Source organism: Vespula vulgaris, chromosome 1, assembly GCF_905475345.1.
Source record: "Vespula vulgaris chromosome 1, iyVesVulg1.1, whole genome shotgun sequence".
Lineage (NCBI taxonomy): Eukaryota > Metazoa > Arthropoda > Insecta > Hymenoptera > Vespidae > Vespula > Vespula vulgaris.
The window spans coordinates 19,686,233-19,704,761 of NC_066586.1; the positions used below are offsets into that span (position 1 = coordinate 19,686,233).

At 46.9% G+C, this 18,529-nt stretch overlaps 1 protein-coding gene across 7 annotated transcripts in view; it reads left to right on the plus strand.

Moving 5' to 3' along the window:
* Positions 1–18,529, plus strand: part of LOC127068129 (myocardin-related transcription factor A) — a 182,446-nt gene that overhangs the window by 54,926 nt on the left and 108,991 nt on the right. The window contains exon 1 of one of the 7 annotated variants that reach the window (XM_051004000.1): positions 8,182–8,532. The exons of the other annotated variants lie outside the window; for them this stretch is intronic. Coding sequence (XP_050859957.1) covers positions 8,457–8,532 — 76 coding nt within the window. The 5' untranslated portion in view covers positions 8,182–8,456. Of the gene's footprint in view, positions 1–8,181; positions 8,533–18,529 lie in introns of those variants that run through there. 7 annotated transcript variants of the gene reach the window in all.

Here is an 18,529-nt window from a genome sequence, read left to right on the forward strand (position 1 = left end):
CCCTCGCTTTCGCTCTCGTCGCCTCACATGGAATTTATTGCACGAGCTTACGCACGCGGAAGGTAGCCGTACGCTTCCCTGGCTAATCGCGAGATAAGAAGGAGCCTCGATCCGTTCGAGTAGAGATCTCAGTTCGATCGTTTCCCAATTCCGCTATTCCAAGATCCTTCGAAAAGATCTCTCGCGTCGCGTCGTAACATTTTCCATCGAGATCGCGTTATTGCATCCGGGTGGCGGTGGAATTTTAATTAAAGTCCGATTTATCCGCGTAATCGCATCTCGCCGTTCGTCGAGCCGTAAAATAAAGCGAACGGAGCCGTCTTGCCCCGGCGCTGTTTCTGTTGCAGGAGGGAGATCATAAAGCACCGTTTTTTATGACAACCTTTGCTTTGCGTTTGTTTAAAATACGAGCACGATTTCGGCTTTGCACGGAACGCCTTATCGTCGCGGCGTTGCCAACGGCTCTCCAAACCGTCTTTATTTTTTATTTTCATTACTTTGTTATTTATTTAAATCTAGTAATCGTATATTTTTAATCGAGTCGATTCTAAATAAAACGAGTTACGTAGGACCCTCCTCCGTATCTCGTTCCATCCCCGAGTTAGAAGCGACAGAAATTTTTCGCATAAATTTTTCGCAGAAATATTTCGACGTAGCATTGATCCTGACCGCGTGTTTTCAAGGCTTAATGAACGAGCGAAGAACTGAATCATCGAAGTTATCGCCGGTGGCCGCGACTCGCCGGCTTTGCCCCCGTTTCCTCGTCCGCGAATATAATCTTCATCCTCGAAGCCACGATTTTACATAGCTACGTATGCGCGTTGCGTGTATATGTTCTCAAGATGTACCGAAGTTAAACATTCTGTGGAGCATTCACCCTGGCATTGCTGTAAAAATAAACGGATCGACAAACGATGTACAGCCGTTCCGTCTTCGAGCTATCCGCCTTCATTTACGATGTATCGTCGAATTGCCTTATCTCTCATTGCGATATACGATCGTGTCCATTCGTTATCATTTTCTTTAGAAGGCATAACACGATACGTTCTCGAACTTGAAGCGTCCGATCGGCGGGAAGAGGTGGAGAAGCATCGAAAGTCTTACGGTTATCTTCGTTCTTCCAGGATTCGCTTGTTAACTCGACTCCAAGCCTGTTTATAGTCTTTCGACCTTAACAATATCATTCGAGACGTCTCGAATACCCTGCCAAACAATTCCCGATCGTAAAACTGATTTAAAGATGCAGTGTAAACGACAGCTCGATGATGTAAATTTTCAGGGCTCGTTTAACGCACCGTGCCTAAGATTAGACGTGTCCGACCTATCGCAAATCGACGAGGTTTGACCGTTACAAGGACAGTAAAGGCGTTAAGAAGAAAAGAAAGAAATAAAAAGAAGATCCAGGTATCGCGGGAACTCGTTAAAATCGTACGCGATCGGAACGAGCAAGAATTTTGTCGTTGCGCCGGTAGACGGACGGTTTACGTCTACCATCGAACGTAGGAATCTGGCGGTTCGTTTTCCGAAAGAAGAAGGACATCCTTCGGTGATTCGAGCGGTTCGTTTCGAGAAGAGGAGGAAGGAAGGATACGGCAAAATGTGCCAAGTGAGTCAGTAAGCTCGATGCTTCACGAAATTAGATCGCGCCCGGATTACGTGCAACAACAACTGCCTATCCGCGTCGTGGAACCGCTATGTAACGTTGATTCATCGATCCTGCCCCCCTTCCGCCGTTTGACCCATTTACGAGATCGTTCCGCGCGATCGAAATACTTATTCTCCTTGCGAAAAAATCTGCATTTTGCTTATTCTCTTTTCTAAACTAGAAGGGAAAAAACTCGATACTTTAGCCTTTCTAAATCGGATTTGATATTCCGCATTGCCGGGACTTGGAAGGAGCGTTATTTATGAGGCGACCGAATGGTAGGTCTCAAAGCGTGCAGGAGTTAACGCTTGGCAGAGATTAGCCTCCGCCATGGAAACAACGAAGTACGAGATGAAAAACGATTATCCGACGAGATATGACGACGCCTGGCATGGACTTGGCTGCTGGTCTAGGAAGCGAACTACGATGTACCTCGACTGTTGTTATCCTTAATTAGTTCAACTCGCGGTAGAGAGAGAGAGAGAGAGAGAGAGAGGAGAGAGAGGGAGGGAGGGAGAGAGAGACCGGTCCAACCTCTTTAACTTTGTTGCTTCTGTCAACCGTTTCTGTCTTTTGCTTTGCACGTTATCCTCTTCTCCTCTTCTGTTTCTTCTTCTTTCTCTTCTTCGCCTCTCCACCCTCATCTTCGTCGTCTCACCGGATGACCTGGATAGAACCCAAGCGAAATACCATCTTCGTTGCTTCCTTTTTAGCCAGTCGTTTTGGAGAAACGGCCGTCGAGTTGCTCCAGTTCGCGGCTGTCTAGCTCGTCGAGAAAGAGAGAAAAGGAAAGAGTGGGAGAGAGAGAGAGAGAGCAAAACGATCGCTCTAGCTCAGGCCAACTCCAACCGAACGTCCTAAACTACGTCGAATCGTAGTTAGCAGAGAAATTAACTCTCTGGATCTCGTTCCGTGTAGCTACTCTCCTAGGGCTCCTGCTTGCTCTCAGATATTTTCGGAGCATTGTGTTTACTTCGGGTCTAGCGAGTAGCCGTTAACAGCCGGAGCTTGGACAATATTGTTGTAACGCCGGATACAATAAGCAGAACGAGCGATTTCTCCTTTTACACGAAAGCCAAGGAGAGACGGTCGAACGTGCAGTCGCGCTAAGACACCTGGTAATTTTTTCGAGCGTACGAGGCAGGGCTCGTCATTGCCAATGTCAACGAACCGATGATCTCAATACCCCCACGTAATCGAGGCAAATAAACGCGCGTTCGAGTACGACGATTGTGAGGTCGCTGACTTGGATTAAAAAGAAAAAAAAAAAAGAAAAGAAAAGAAAAGAAAAGAAAAAAAATCATCGCGGATCGTCGAAGCTGCCCACATACTCGAAAGAGAGACCGTCGCTGCTTTTTTCTCCCTACCTACGCGCATCGGCTCTTAACGAAGCTAGGCCGCGACGAAGAGCGTAATAAGCGATCGAGACTGATTTATCGTCTGCCTATCCTATCCGGCGTTTTAATCGGGAGAGAGACGAATCGTACCGAAAATAATCGAAAGCTTCTTTCGAAGGCAACAAAAAGAGACTAAGGAGGAAGAGTCGACGAACGGTACGAGAGGAAAAATTCGTGGAAGCGTCGATCGTGGAGCGTGTCGCCTTCGAAGTCACCGAAGAGAAAGAGAATCTCTGACCAGACGAGTCTCCGAGGAATCGTCGTTAAGTCCTCGAACTTATTTCGGTGTCAAGCGATCGATGGCAGCATCCGCTGACTCGGAACGTTCCAATGCCAATGCTAAAGCCGCAGAAGCTCTCTATCTCCTCATCTCTTTCTCTTTCTCTTTCTCTTTCTCTTTCTCTTTCTCCTTCTTTCTCCTTCTCTCTATCTCTTCACACCGGACCGATGACGAAATTAAATTCGAGCGCGCACACGGAGAGAATTCACGCAAGATGCATCGTCCGCTGTCTCGAATCTTGCCAAAAGCCTTTCCATTATGTCCATCTCCTCGTCAGTGAACCGATATTTGCTTCTTACACGCGTGGATTCCTCTCGATAGTTTCGACTTGGCTGATCTCTCCCTCTCTCTTTTTTCTCTCCTCGGACTCATGTAACAAATATTTCGCGAGCGAGCGAATGTGTAATAGTAATTTGTGGAACATTCTTTCGAAAACGTACGGAAATCTGTTGGCAAGGGTGTAAGAGCTCGCATTTAAGTGATGCACTTTCTGAGCGACAGCGAGTACTTTATGAAAGTAGGAAAGTGCCGTCGTTTGATGTTATTTAAAAGATTGTTGCGAAGAAAAATGAGCGTTATTTCGTTGATAAATTTACGAATTAGATCCGTAGGACACGGGATTGCCCGGGAGAAATTAGAAACGACGGGTTGCAACATCGTTATTCCATTTAGTCGAGTCGGTTCGAATAGCGAGGGAAGAACAATAAGCATCGACGTAAAGTTTATGGATAAAACTGGAATGACTATTTTCGCGCGGTTGTCGATCGTAAAGTCACGCAATACTCGCGAACGCGCGTTCGAACTTTGCAAATAGTTTTTCTCCTTCTCTCTTTCTAGTGCTCTCGTGCGTACGTAGTTGGATGTTATCGCGCTTCTTGATTTATTCACAACCTTGAAGATAATGTTTCGCGATTCGATCGTAAGCAGTTCGTTTCGAGTTTAAAGGCCTTCGACGTCGTAGATCGAGGTGCCGCCGTTGGCTCTTGTTAACGAAATTAGTGAAAATCGTTCTAATTTCAAAGTCGTGAAACTTTCGAGTCGACGGTTAACGCGCGGCTCCGTGGTTCTCGGTCGAGTTATTCGCCGGTTCGTTTGGATCGTTAATTAGGTCGTCGAGCGTTCGAAATCTTGTCATCGAATCGGACGATAACGTAAACGCTCGTTCGTACGGATTATTAATAGTCGGAGACTTAATGTAATAATCGATTTTCTATTTGGCAAGCATTTCCGACGGACGTCATCGGTGCGAAGGAAATCATAGGAAAAGTCGGCCGTTCGACATTTCGCCCACGCCTTCGAACGATGATGAATTCATCGGGAAAGCTTTACCGACGAAAAGTGCATCGAGTGTTACTCCTTTCGCGCCACGGTGTACCACGCGAGATAAACGTTATTGCGAAGAAGAGTAACGCAACCAAAGATCGATTGGAAGTATCGCGTGGTAGAACGACGCGATGTTTTCGACTTTAATGCCATCTCGCCTACAATCCTGTTTTGTAGGAGCGTGTAGGTCGAAAGTTTTCTGCTCGTTTTAGATTTAAGCCCACGTCAAGTTCAAGAACGTTAGAGACGAATATTAGTCTCGCACCCAGATACTTGCGTGCATTAAATATTTCGATGTCCACGCAAGTCGTCTATTCTAACGAGCGGTGGGATTTAACGAACTCGCGGTACGGCAGGTACTCGGTCCTGATCGAGAACCGGATATTTGTGTGGAAATCTCGTTGGTGGGAGAGGGGGTAGTACGGGACGGTAGGGAGAAGTCGATCGTGCCTTACTCGGAATGTTTTCGATTTTTCCGTCTTCTTTCTTTCGCTTTTTTATTTCTTCTTATTTCTTTTCGGGGAAATGTATCGATCGAGCGGAATCGATCGTAGTCGCGTTTTCGACGACGAACGAACGTTTCGCTTTCGAAGCCTCGACTAGACCGAAGCCTGTCCTTGTATTACGGATATTTCCGTCCGAAGTTTTAGACGGTATAAAGTCAGAAGGCCTCCCCTCTGCCATTCCCAGCATGGCTAGACGTTGGCAAACGGTATGTAAAGCTGCCGAGCGAACCTTTCCATTCCCCTTTTTGTGCTTTTACGCGTCGCTCTGTTAGCGCCTATTTCTTCCCCTCTTCTTCTTCTTCTTCTTCTTCTTCTTCTTCGTCTTCTTCTTCTTCTTCCTCTTCTTATTCCTCTATTTTTCTTTCGTCATCCCCGGTGTACGTAGATATACTCTACGTACGTATCCTCGGGCCGAATCAACCTTGAGTCATTCTCGACTTATCCGTTCCTGTGTTTTCCAGTGATCGAGCTCTCGTCCCAAGAGCCTTTTTGTTTTTCGCCCCGACGCTCTCTCGACGCTCAAAACGCACGGCCCGTGTTTTTTAAACTCTCCTTGCGACGTTTGCGCTTCTTTTGCGATTGTTACATATGTCGGCCGAGGTAAGAAAATTTGAAACGAATTGCTCGTAGTTTTTTGTATCGAAACTTTTTTAATGGAAGCTTCAAACGGCGTACGTGCCTCTACTCGAACCAGTCCTCGAACTCTCGCGGTGGTTAAGACGTTAAAATTCCCTCGATGCTGAGCGCAACGAATTGAGTCTTCCCGCGTTAATAATATTGCTTTTACGAGCTCGTACTTTTCAGGCCTCCTTCGAGAGCAACTCTCTAAGACCTCGAGATAACGCTCCGCCTTATGATCGGTGCTTCGAGTAGCCGAACAGGATCTCCCGAGAGTCGTACGAAAGTATGAAACGGCCAAGTCCGGATAAAATGATCGAGACAGAGAGATCTTACTTTTCCGAAGGACCTTGGAGAAGTATGCGATAAGAAGCGAGGAGAAGGCAGGACGTTTTAAGAGAACTTTGTTTCTCAGAGCAAGTACTTCGTTAAGTAAATGCAAGCGTTCCTTCGTCGTTAAATAGGTGCGACTAAGCGCATTTATTTCAGTAATTCGCGCGTCTCGTTATCTCTCGCATCGATTTAACACCGAAGCAAAATTAAACGCCCGAAAAAAAAAGAGAAATCGTTGCGACAATAACGATTGGTTTTGCTCGAGTAACGATCGAGCTACGAGTACCGAGCTCGAAATCGTTAAAAGTAATCGCCTTCTGCCGGAGCCATCGAGATTATTAATTATCTTTCTCCGTTTTTATATCGTCGTTGGTAGAACGTACGAGGTGCGTCCTTCGTCGTCGTCGTCGTCGGCGTCGTCGTCGTCGTCGTCGAGCTTCGGTCGTATGCAAATTTTGTGAGCATAGGGAGGAGCTCCATAATCGCGCTCTCGAGGCCACTCTCGGCAACCGCTTTTTGGCGTAAGGTGTAAACGACTTCGCCGGGGCGTACTTAAACTCGTTCCAGATCGATGTGTAAACGACTTGGGCACTGGCCAGTTAAGACATTATATCGACCGTGCTTTGCAAAAAAGTGCCAGTTGCGAAACGCCCTGGCCGTGTGTCCGTGTCCACGTACTCGTGCGTCCGTGTGGGTGTGCGACCGTCGAACGTCCGTCACGACTGGAACAAGAAAATTACGATTCGATCTTCTGCTCGAGAATTCGAGTTTTCCAGAGACATTCGAAAAAATAACTTTCGTCCGGTCTCCTTTCTCACGTTATTAAAATAGCGAAAATAGCGGAAGAGAGAATTCTTCGATACTTTGGTAGGTCGTTCGGTACGTCGTTCGGTACGTCGTTCGACCTACCAAACTCCGGTGCCTCGTAATTTCCGCGCTGATTGTTTCGACGTCGAACGACCGGCGTCGATCTCTCATCGTCTCTCCAACCATCGACCGTACTACTTTTCTACTCTCGGAGCTTCTCGAAGATACGAACGCTCGTGTCTCTTGCGTAATAACAACGATCGATAACATCTAACGAGGGGGAAGGTAGAAAAAGATACGTCGGAGCGTCGGTAGAAAAAGATACGTCTCTTGCAACGCCGTGATCCCTCGGAGCGTCTCTAGCGCTTCGTCGTACATACAATTTTTTAAAGTTTACGCGCTTCTGTATTTCCGCGTTTTGTATTCGTCGTCGAACGCAAATCGTAAACTGTTATCTCTTTTCGACGTTCGCCAATTTTCGATCGTTTGGCGTATGCCTATTTTCCTGGACGAATGCCTTGGCCTTGAACGTTTTGAAACTTACCTGCAGCTCCAATTCGTTGTTTAAAAGGAAAGGGGGAAAAAAAAGAAGAAGGAGAAAAGAAAAAAGAACAAAATTCACGGCGACGAGAAAATTTTTCTCGTCGTCGAGCCATCTACATATTTCTGTTAGTCGCTCGATGAAACTTTTTCTCGAATTTTTTCACCGTTTTTACCCTCGCGTCACCGTCATCGGTCAAGATGCTAAATCGCGGCGCGGAGTGGGAATTGCTAGAGTCACGAAAGAGAGAGAAAGCAGGAGGATGAGAATTCGAGTATTCCCGAGGGTGGAAGAATTATGGCAGGCAGGTGCCGCGAAAGAAATGGAAGAGTTTTGCTTCGACGATTTCTTTATTCGCCGAAATATGAGGAGGAGGGCTGTTGCGTGCTGCGCCATCGACGACTACGATGACTACAACGACGACGACGACGACGGCGACGACGACTTTCTCGTCCCCTTCATAAAGTTGTCGTCGTTGGAGTCGAAAATTCTCCACCTTCTTTTGATTTTATTCCGAAAAGGCGGCCGAAGAGCAAATATTGGGTTAAGCGAAGAAGCGAAAAAGTCGTGCGTTCTTTTTTTCCGATCGATTGTCCTCTTCGTTTTTCTTTTTTTTTTGTTCATCGAAATATTCAAAGAACGTTGCTTCGGAGCAGACTCGTTTCTTCGCCCTGGCTAGAGATACGTTTTCGTTCTTTTAAGGTGCAAAAAACGCGCGATGAACGAGCTCCCGTTTCTTCGTTTTCGACCATTAAAGTTAAGTCTCGTCGTGGTCCGTCTCCCGCTCTCGCAAGGTAGCAAAAATAAAACGCTTGTTTTCGCGAGTAAATCCGCCTCGGAACGCTCCGTTCTCGCGATTCAACCGTAAATCAACCTCGCTCTCATCGCTCTCCTATCTCGATATCGAGCTTTCGTCGATTTCGTTGGGAACGAAAAGAAATTTTCCTTGTATCGTTCGCTTTCGAAATTTGGACCACTGTGAAAATTCTCGAGAGAAGGAAAGAAAATGGTAGCGAGCGGCGAGTCATCGGTGTCCGTACGCGAGAAGAGAAAGGGAAAAGCTATGGAACGACGAAGAAACGGTTGGTAAGCATGTGCCTGGTCCAACTTCCCCTCTGATCCGCCTGGCAGACCCGTTAGTCTAACTTGGGCGTTCTATTTGCGTCTTGACTTCTTACGCTTTACTCCCCCTCGCCCTTCTGCCTCTCATTTCCCTCTTCAGCATCCCCCGGAGAACCCTACGTATCTCACGCGCGCACGCATACACTCTCTCTCTAGCAACGGCCGGTCAGCAACGCGGTCAGACCTCACCAGAATCCCGGATGTGTCGTGCTAGGAAACTTGGAAGGAGGCCCGATCTATCTATCTATCTTTCTTTCTTTCTTTCTTTCTTTCTTTCTTGCTTTCTTTCTTTCTCTCATTCGCTTTCTTTCCCCCTCTCTTCTTTTTGGACCATATCGATCGCACAACGCGAGTCCTTCGACGGGTCCCGTCGCCTCCGTCCTCGCTTTTCCACCATCGAAATTAAAAACGCGATAATTTTTTCGTTGAGAGGAGATTCGAGAATCGGCGAAACGACCGGCGACGCGATTCTCCCTCCTGTAAATCGAACGTTCAAGGATCGCTTTTGACGATGACAACGACGACGCCTAGGCCATTTTCACTCTGGCAGTAAATCTCTCGACTAGTCGAGCGGCGGCGGTGGCGTGAGCCGTCTAATCGTCGTCATTATCAGCGTCACCTCGTGTCAACCGCAATAATTACGTCCCGCCGCCTAATGGTCACGCTAATGATCTCGCTCGTGATACTTCCTCGGACGAGGAAGACGGATGATTAGAGATAGCAGGGTATCGGACCTCGTAATTAGAGCTCTGATCGTTTTGATCTACACCTTTCGCCCGCGACGAAGTGTGTCAGAGAATAATCCTTTCTTCTTCCAATCTGTTTCTTGCACTAATTTTTCTTTCTCCTCCTTCTTCTTCTTCTTCTCCTTGCCTCTTTCCTCCCTTTTGCTTTTCCTTTCTTTCTTTGCCGCCGGTAGTATAATTATTTTATCTAATTCTTACGTATCCATTATCCTGGCTAAACGGTCCCGACGAAACTTCACTCCGTGTCGGTATAAGGAGAGAAAGAAACGGTTGGAACAGATAAAAGGAGGAAAAGACCGTGTGATCTCCGAAAGCAGACCGTTCGAAAAATAATCTCGACGGACGGATGAGAAAGGGCATAACGCGTTGGGAAACGAAATGGAGCATAGGCGAGGAGGGTTCGTTAGGCTTCCACGTCGAGTTCCCTCGAGTCGGGCTCTTCCGCGAAATCTTGTTGCACGAGAGGCACGTTGTAGATCATTCTCTGGAAAGCCGCGCAGCACCTACGCATTCTTATGTACGTAGATACGTGCGTGCCTCGTCTCGGCATTAAAGTATTATGCAATAAGCGCATCAACGCTCCGAAAAGAATCTCGACGAGACTGCCAGGCAGCATCCTCGACTCTCTCGACGCATGTCTTGCATTCGTAACGCGTAACAACTCGAGAGAGTTTTTGCAAGACGTTCGTAACGACTCTCGTTTGAATGTAACGTTTCGTACACACTGTCGTATGCAGATTTTCATCGTCGCAATTTATTATTTCAGCTCTTATCTTATCGGGCTTTCGATCGAATTTGTATAAAGTCGTACGTTGATTCATAGGTAGCACGGGAAAAGGTAGCAACGACCGTGGCGGCATAGGCGTGTGCGTCGTCGAGATCGCGAGACCGAGCGTGAGAGGTGCTTCCTTTCGGAAGCTGCACGTGACTCGATATCGTAACGCGATAAAATCTTCATTGAGCATCTCTATTCCTAGTCTAAGCGATAAATCAGCTTTCGTTGGTGCTAAACGTCGTTAGACTCGCGGAGTTAACAAGCAAATTTCTGTCGGTCGGCGCTTCTCTCGCTCTCCCTCCCTCTCCCTCCCTCTTTCTCTCTTCGACGGAGAGACATTGGCAGCCTTCGCGTTATTATTTTAACGTAAACGTTCTGGCGATCCGCGGCTAAGATAAATAACAATGCTTATATAACGGTCGATCTAACGATGTGCTTTCGAAGAGAACCAAGAATGCCATCTCGCGCGCGCGCGCGCGTGTCTTCTTTCCGATTCAACGACGCGTGTGTTTTCGCGAACGTCTTTTGCATTAACGAGAAAAGCTACTCCTACGAAGGTTTCAAGAGTACACCGAAGTAACGTCTTTTTATGCTTTTTTTGTTTCAGGTAAGGACTCTTCCTTCTTCCTCGGAGTAGATCAACGAGCAAGAAGAATTCTTCGATCGATCCGTCCTTGTTAGCCGCGCTATGACGTAATAATGAATCACGATCGATGTTTAGAAAGAGAAACGAGATTGGATCGTACCTTCAAAGGGAGGTAAAAGGAGCGAGGATCGCGCTACGATCTTCAAAGTTTAGCAACGCGAAAGGTTGCCGCTCGAAGGAGTTCCCTTCCATTGTGCCTTTTGCTCGACTTTCGTTTGGGTTTAATCGTACCGCCGTGATTGATAACTCTCGCTCGTTTAATAAGCTGCGGGCTGGTAGCGCAACCAGACGCGGTCGAAGGCTGTACCACGCCCCGCGTGCACTGCCATTTAAATTATTAGACGCTATAAAAGGCTTTCGTAGGAACGCTTTCATTCAATGAGCCATTTAGTAAGTAATTTTGATTTTTTTAAGCGATCATCCAACAATCTTTCTCACTTTGTAGAAGGAACTCGTTGCCTTTGGGGTCAGGAAATTGGAGTAAGAGTTCGTGAGGATGGAAGAGGTTGACGAGAGGTCGTTTAGGAGGGGGAGGTCGAACGACGTTCGGAGTTTGCGCCGGCGCTGACGTTGAACAGCGTCGCGTGGAACAGGAAAAAAAAAGGTCGTCCAGTGACGTCCGCATAGTTAGAAAGGTGCATCCTTGGATGCGGTTGCCATCTCGGGCGCGGTGGAAACCGCAAACTGGCCGAGGGAGGAATTTCTTGAAAATTGAAGCGATCCGATGCCGAAGAGGTCCTTGAGCGTGGAATAGAGAAAAACCGCGACCCTATAACCGTTAGACCGGGAATGTTAATCTCGCGATGCGCTGCACGAGCGAGATCAAGATAAACGAAGATCTTTCTTCTTCGTGAAAATTTCAACGTTCTTCTCTTTCGATAAATTTTCTCTTCGCGAAAGACTCGCAAGGGTACCTACGACGCGTCTAAATATTTCGACGACCAGATTTCCCGCGAATTTATAATCACGAAAGAACCGACGCTCCATCCAATCGCAACGAGCCGCACGTGTTTACTACGATCCTACCGACCGTCGAGACTCGTCGTCCATATCGGCGTTACGCCCGAAGTTTCTCGTGACTTTTTACGTTTTTTATTCCCGACTTATTCTCAAGCTTTGGCGCGTGCGTGCGCCCGAGGAAAAAAAGTACGTTGCGAGGTATAATTTACAAGGGACTTTCGATGACTCGATATCTCGTTTGAATAGAGATAAAAGAGGCACGAGCGGATCGCGTCGTTCGCGCAAAGAGATCTGGTAGATTTATTGCGCCTCTATAGGAAGCTGAAACAGAAGGTAGAATGGTGAGTCATACGTGCCTCGTACGCGAGGTAATCGTCGTACGTAAGTACCTCGTATTTTACCTAGTCGGGCTCGAAAAATGCGCAAGAGTTATTAGCGGAAGATAATTTCTTGAAATCGGTATTCCGTAAAAATAGTCGAAAGACTCGGCGAAGAGGAAGAAGAAGAAACGACGAAGAAGCAGAAGAAGGAGAAGAAAAAGGCAGAGGAATCGAAAAGAAAGATCTCGCTTTTCGAAGAAACTCGGAAGATGTTTCGTCGACGCGTTATCTCTCCCTTTTTTCTCTCGAATAATCGTACTCTCTTTCAAGATATATTCGATCTCTTTGATGTCGCTCGAGGAAAAAAGCTGCATCTCGAAAACATTATATAACTTACTGTCGATTTAAATTTCTAGAGCCTTTTAAACGCATCAAAGAGGGAACCGTCGCGACTCTTAAATCGGGATAAAGTTTGCTCTCTCTCTCTCTCTCTCTCTCTATTTTCATCCGTGCTTTTTATTCCAGTATTCGCAGATCGTTCGCGTCTGGCTCGCGTTCCGTTACGTACGTATTTTTCTCGTGCGTTGCCGACGATACCGCGTTAACGTTAACGCGCCGTAGACCCACATAGAGCTTTGGCACAAATTGTCTCTCGACTCTCTTCCTTTCTATTCGCGTTTGTGTCAGCCGTTATGCAACCAATTCCCAAACGGGGTTTGCACTACCAAACATCCAAGGCACGTTGTCCCTGGGACATTCCTTACATCCGCTATGGCGTCGAGCTTTCAAGCGCGTCACTCGCGAGTTCCCCTTTGTACGCGATCGAAATTCGAACGGAGTATTCTTGAAAATTTGGGTCGCCGCAAGCAAGCTTTCTACCCTCTCTCTTTCTCTCTCTCTCTCTCTCTCTCTCTCTCTCTCTCTCTCTCTCTGTCCGTCCGTCCGTCCGTCCCTCTTCCTCTTTAATTCTATGGCGAGCTTTTAGAGCATTCTCCGTTTCGCGGATGTTTCATTCGATTTCATAATCGACGACGATAGTCCCGAGGAGATGCGACGAAATTTCGAAATTTTTGCGTCATCGTTTTTTCTTAAACTGCAAATAAGAGTATTTTATAGACGACAACGAATGCCAGGCGTAACGAATAACAATGTAGGTATTACTCGATGTTAAAAGGTGTAATAGTTGGCATAGAACGGCACAGATACGGTCTAATACTTGGCATCGAAGAGTCGGTGAAGCGCAGCTGCGTCTCTTCATTCGTCTCCTTTTCATATTTATACGTTAACATATCCGCTTATCCGCTTTACGAAATCGCCTATCGCTTAACGATATCGCAGTAAATTCACTTTGATAAGCGAGATTATTTTGACGTATTCTTTCGGCCGAGCTCCCTAAAGAGTCGTCAACCGAATGGATCACGGAAAATAACGAAGCGAGAAGAAATATCTCTCGCATTGGACGCTTTATAAATATGACAACTGGGACGTTAAAGACGCGAAACTGCGTTAACTTCGTCGTTGGCAGAAAAGAGCTTATTAAGCTCAACCCACATATTGCCTTGCGAACGGAGATCGAGCAACGGCTAAAGCTTCGTCTTACGAGTTTACGCAACGTACGTTAACTCTCTCTCTCTCTAAAAATCTCGAAAACTCGATAGAACATGTTTCTTTAATTTCCTCAAGCGCGAATCACGACGCGCGTTAGGTGTCCGCAACGAGGAGCACGCCTGACTTTCTCGTGCACGACAGAGGTGATCGATAAGAGGAAAGAGAATCGAACTTTCGTTCGCGGAGAAAAAGAGATGGCGTTTGGCCGGTCCCGACTTAAGATAATGAGTAAGGAGGAGTCAGCGAATTTTCGAGAGAGCGTTGCTTCGATCAACCGGCATAATGCCGCCGTGTGGACGTCATTAGTTCGCCGCTGTAATATTAATTAACTGGTCAGGTAGCATGCTCTTATCTTTTTCTCTTTCTCGCACGTGTGCACGAGATTCACTTAGCGGTCTTTCGGTGAGACGTCCGAGAAGGCTGAAAAGGAGAAAGACGTAAGGGCAAATTTAAAGATGTTCGATTTTGACGCGTCGCGAGAATGGGAGAGGGAGAGAGAGAGAGAGAGTTTGGTAATAAGTTTCTTTATATCTGATCGTAGAATAAATTATTTACTATGTAGCAATCAACATTTTGATGGTGCCGCCGATGGATTTAATCTCTCTCGCGAGCTTGTCACGCGGTTGCAAATCAATTTTTTAATGTCCGAGGCTCGCGTTTAATTCGCATCGAGGCGGACGCCTTATCGATTTTTCGTATCTTCCGTACGTCCATAATCACGCAAGTTTTCGATTCGCGCGGGAGAAACTATCCGACCGATTAATTCGACGAAAGGTAATTTCTCTCTTAAGCGCGCCGTGGCGGTTTAATAACAAAATGGATGTTTTTCGTTTTGCGTGCCACTTGAAAATCGCGTTTTAAAGCTCTCGCGGGTCGTTTTACTAAGAACGCGTACGTTATAATTATAACGGGAGGACACTTATTTCGGTTGTTTACTTTGGACGTTTGCTTATCTTCGTCTGTCGTTGCTCGCGAATATGTTTACTTCTCGAAACAATCGTTACTCGCTGCCCTGGCAAGCGGACGCAAAAGATTTGCTCGAATCGTTCGCTCCCTGGAGATTTTTTCGTTTTAAGCGTTTGTAGTCGACGAAACGTTCTTTACTCGAAACATACAAACTCGATACGCGTAGCCTGTGAAGCGTTATACGATCGGTTGCCAACTTCGTAGATGGATATATCACTATCCGCTGTATCATCCGTTCTCAAAATAAATGTCTCTCTCTCTCTCTCTCTCTCTCTCGTTCTTTCTATATTCTATTCTTTTATTAATCACCGACGATCGTGTCGGCTTCTTTCGCCGCTAACGAATGGGAGTATGTATTAAAATACACGACTAGTAAACTCGACGTATTAATCTCGGTCGGACAAACGTCTCTCTTGGGAGATTCGAATATCGGCAGATAAAGAACGATTCGCGTCACAAGCGATTCCTGTACGGATCGGTTAATCCGCTGGAACAACGGTCGATCCTTTCGGAATTTGCTCGAGCGCTTTTAACGCGTCGGATAAGAGGAAGGATTGTCGAAGAAAAGTGAGAGGAGGAAAGAGACGAAGTAAAAAAAGCGAAGGGAGAGGTCTCGCGAAGGAGCGTGCAGGATAGTCGACCAAGAAGGGTAAGAAGGCGAAAAGGAGAGAGAGAGAGAGAGAGAAAGAGAGAGAAAGGGGAGAGAGGTTTGCATCGGATACAACAATGCACTTAATGAACTCCGCCCGACTTATTACAGCCGTATCTTACGAGGTCCGGACTCTTCTCCTTCTCCCTCTCTCTTTCTCTCTTTTTCTTCCTCATTGTTCGATCCCTGCCGATCGTAAACTTCCCGTAGCCGCTACGTGAAGCTTTCGATGTATAACGACGACGGTGATTCAGCTGCGCTCATAATAATCACTAACGAGTACCGCTTTGGACGTTCTCCTCCTTCTCCTCTCCTCCTCCTCCTCCTCCTCCTCCTCCTCCTCCTCCTCCTCCATCTCCTCCTCTCCGAATTCACAGATTCCCGTCGGAATTTTCTCGCGAGGACCGTCCTCCCTTGTTCGTCGCTTCGTCGATTCACGCGAGAGATACATGCAAAGTCGAGGAGTAGAATCGAATCGAAGTCGAATCGAAAGTGGAAAAAAGTGATCCCGAAGATCGAGCACGTCGATCGCTCGTCAAAGAGAGGAAGAGGATGCTTCGCGGTGATCTCACGGAGCGATCTTTCGCGAGAGAGCGAAAGAAACACAAAGGCGCGATCGCGAAGGCACCGAGAAAACGATTCGATCGATCGAAAGGGAAAGAGAGGGAACGAGAGATTGGGACTTCCTGCTACAAATAGGCGCGAGGTTCGCCGCTCCCGAGGACGGTTTATTTCAATAATTCGGCCGTTAAAATGCTGATCGAAAGCGGCCCTCCGGGACGACAGCTACGCTCGCATCTGTCGGCGGGTTAAAGGAAGAATCCTCCCTTCTACCTTTCTCTCCCTCTCTCTCTCTCTCTCTCTCCATTTTTTCCCCTCCCTCCCTCCGTCTCTCCCGTTCGCATAAGTGAAATAGCTCCTCGAGCCGGTCGATCGGCTTCTTGGCACTAGATCGCGCAAGAAACGTTCTCTCCGAGTCGCGATTATATAAAATTAGGGACGAACCCATACACCGTAAAAGCTATCCGAAAGATTTCATCCGTAAAAGTAGGAGAGAAAAGTGGGAAAAAGATCGTAGATCGTTGCTTTCTTCCTTTTTCTTTTTTCTTCTTCTTTTTTTTTCTTTTTTTCTTTTCTTCTTAATCTGCTTGCAACGATACCGTAAAAAAGTGTTTCCTCTTACGTGCGTACTCGTATATCCTGCTCATATCTATGCTCTGATGCGAGTGGAAAAAATAGTGAGAGAAAGAGAAAACGAGAGAGAGAGAGAGAGAGATCTCACGTCGTACTGCCGCTTCCTTCCTTCGTTCTCGCTGCTCATTTCGATCGGTTAGGAAGATTCACGATGAAGTTACGGCTCAGGCACGCGAATAATCGTAAAACGCTTCGTGCCTGCGAGAACACGCATTCGTTTCGTACCTGAGGAAATACGCACGTGTCTACGGTAAGCCGAGCGCAGGGTCGGTTCTATATGAAATATGCTTCCGAGCAGTTTTTCGAATTTTCTGATCGAGCACTCGCTCGTTTCGTTCGTTTTAATATCGATCTGTTGCATAAGAAAAATCTCTTATGGTATAAACTAACGTAGGACGTCCGTCCGAGAAAAGGAGATAAATCAAATCTTAAATAAATTTGACTTTCATCCGAATTCGTTTTCTTATACGAAGGCTTCGAATTTCGACGAAAAAATCGGACAGATCGTTAAGGAAGAATAATAGGATTATTCGGTGCGATCGTAGGGTCGTCGAAAGTCGTGTATGTAGAAGCGCGGAAGATGGATCCGTCCCTGTAGCCGCGAATGCGCTTTACTTATTCGCATTAGACATGCATTATTATGCGGACTATGGGTTAATAAAATATTTTTTGCCACTATCCCTTGTAGTTGGTCTTGTCCGCGACGCATAACGTTAACGTATAACAACGAGATAGTACTCGTACAGGATCGGGAGGGTTCTCTCCGTCTCTCTCTCTCTCTCTCTCCTCCTCCTACCTCCCATTTCCTCCTTTTCTCCCCGTACTTCCTTTCGCTCTTTAAGGTCGTTTTTTTCGACGAGTTTCTTTCGGAGTTCACCGATTTTTCCCATGACGTCACGCGCCGCATTTATTTCGCGTGGGCTCGCGTTTATTCCCCATTATTTTCTTGCCTCCCTTTCGGCCCCTCCTCTTTCGCCTTCTCTCTCCGTTCACTCGGCAGCACCGAGTTACTCCGCGAGAGTTACTCCGTGTACGCTCCGCTTCGCGGAAGGTGCCTTCGAACGAGTTTTTTTCGAATCCGGTGTGTGGTACTCTCGCGATGAGAAACGATCGGTGGATACGCCGTTCTAACTACTACGCACCTACGATTATTGTCTCGCTATGTTTTTCCCCCGTTAAAAGAAGCGTACCGTTTAAACGACTACCGCAAGTTACACTTGCGATGCTTGGAGCGACGACGGGCGATCCTTTATAATTCGAATCTCTCGCGTTAACCCGCAAAAACGTACACCTCTTTTTTGCCGCGTTCGGAAAAAGCTTCGCCGAGGTGAAAGTCCGTCGTGGATCTTGGTTAATAAGACTCGCGTCGGGTTAATAAGATTCGTCGCTCGTCGAGACGAGCCGATCTTTCGTTCACGTAACGTCCTTCGACGATCGATCCAATTATTGTATTCGTTTATAGGAAAGTAGTTACGATCGTATCGGCGTAGCCGGGCGTAGTTTCTCAGCGAAACAAGACTTCCGATTCTCCTCGCGCGTTTCGTTTCTCTTCTCTCGGTGTTCGTTGGAGTGCACGTGCAAAACGTTGCGTGGGCGTCGTTCCGTAACACCTGGTCGCACGTGACGATGTTAGAAAAAAAGAAAGAGAGAGGAAGAGAGGGAAGGATGGAGGGAGGGCGGAGGGATAAGAGGGTTCGGGCGGTAGAACGGTAGCGTAGTCGTGATTTTAACGCGGAGGTCGTTTCCCATGCTCCCATCAAGCGTTACGTGCCAGCCCAAAGGCACCCAGAGCCCGTCGTTAATTCGCGCCATAATTACGAACGAGAGAAATTCAACGACGATTAAGATTACGGGTGCGATATCGAGCTCCGCCTTCTCTCGCTTCTCCTATTATTTTATCTCGCTCTTAGGATCTACCCAGATCCGCTGCTACTACCACTACTACCCACTCGTTCGCCCGTACATAGAGTTAATTCATAAAATCCGACCTACAGTTTGTCGTAATAATCTCGGGTGTACTCTCGATTATGCGAACCGTTTATTACTCTAGACGCTCGCGTTTCACGAATTCGTAGTCGCGTTAAAACTTTATT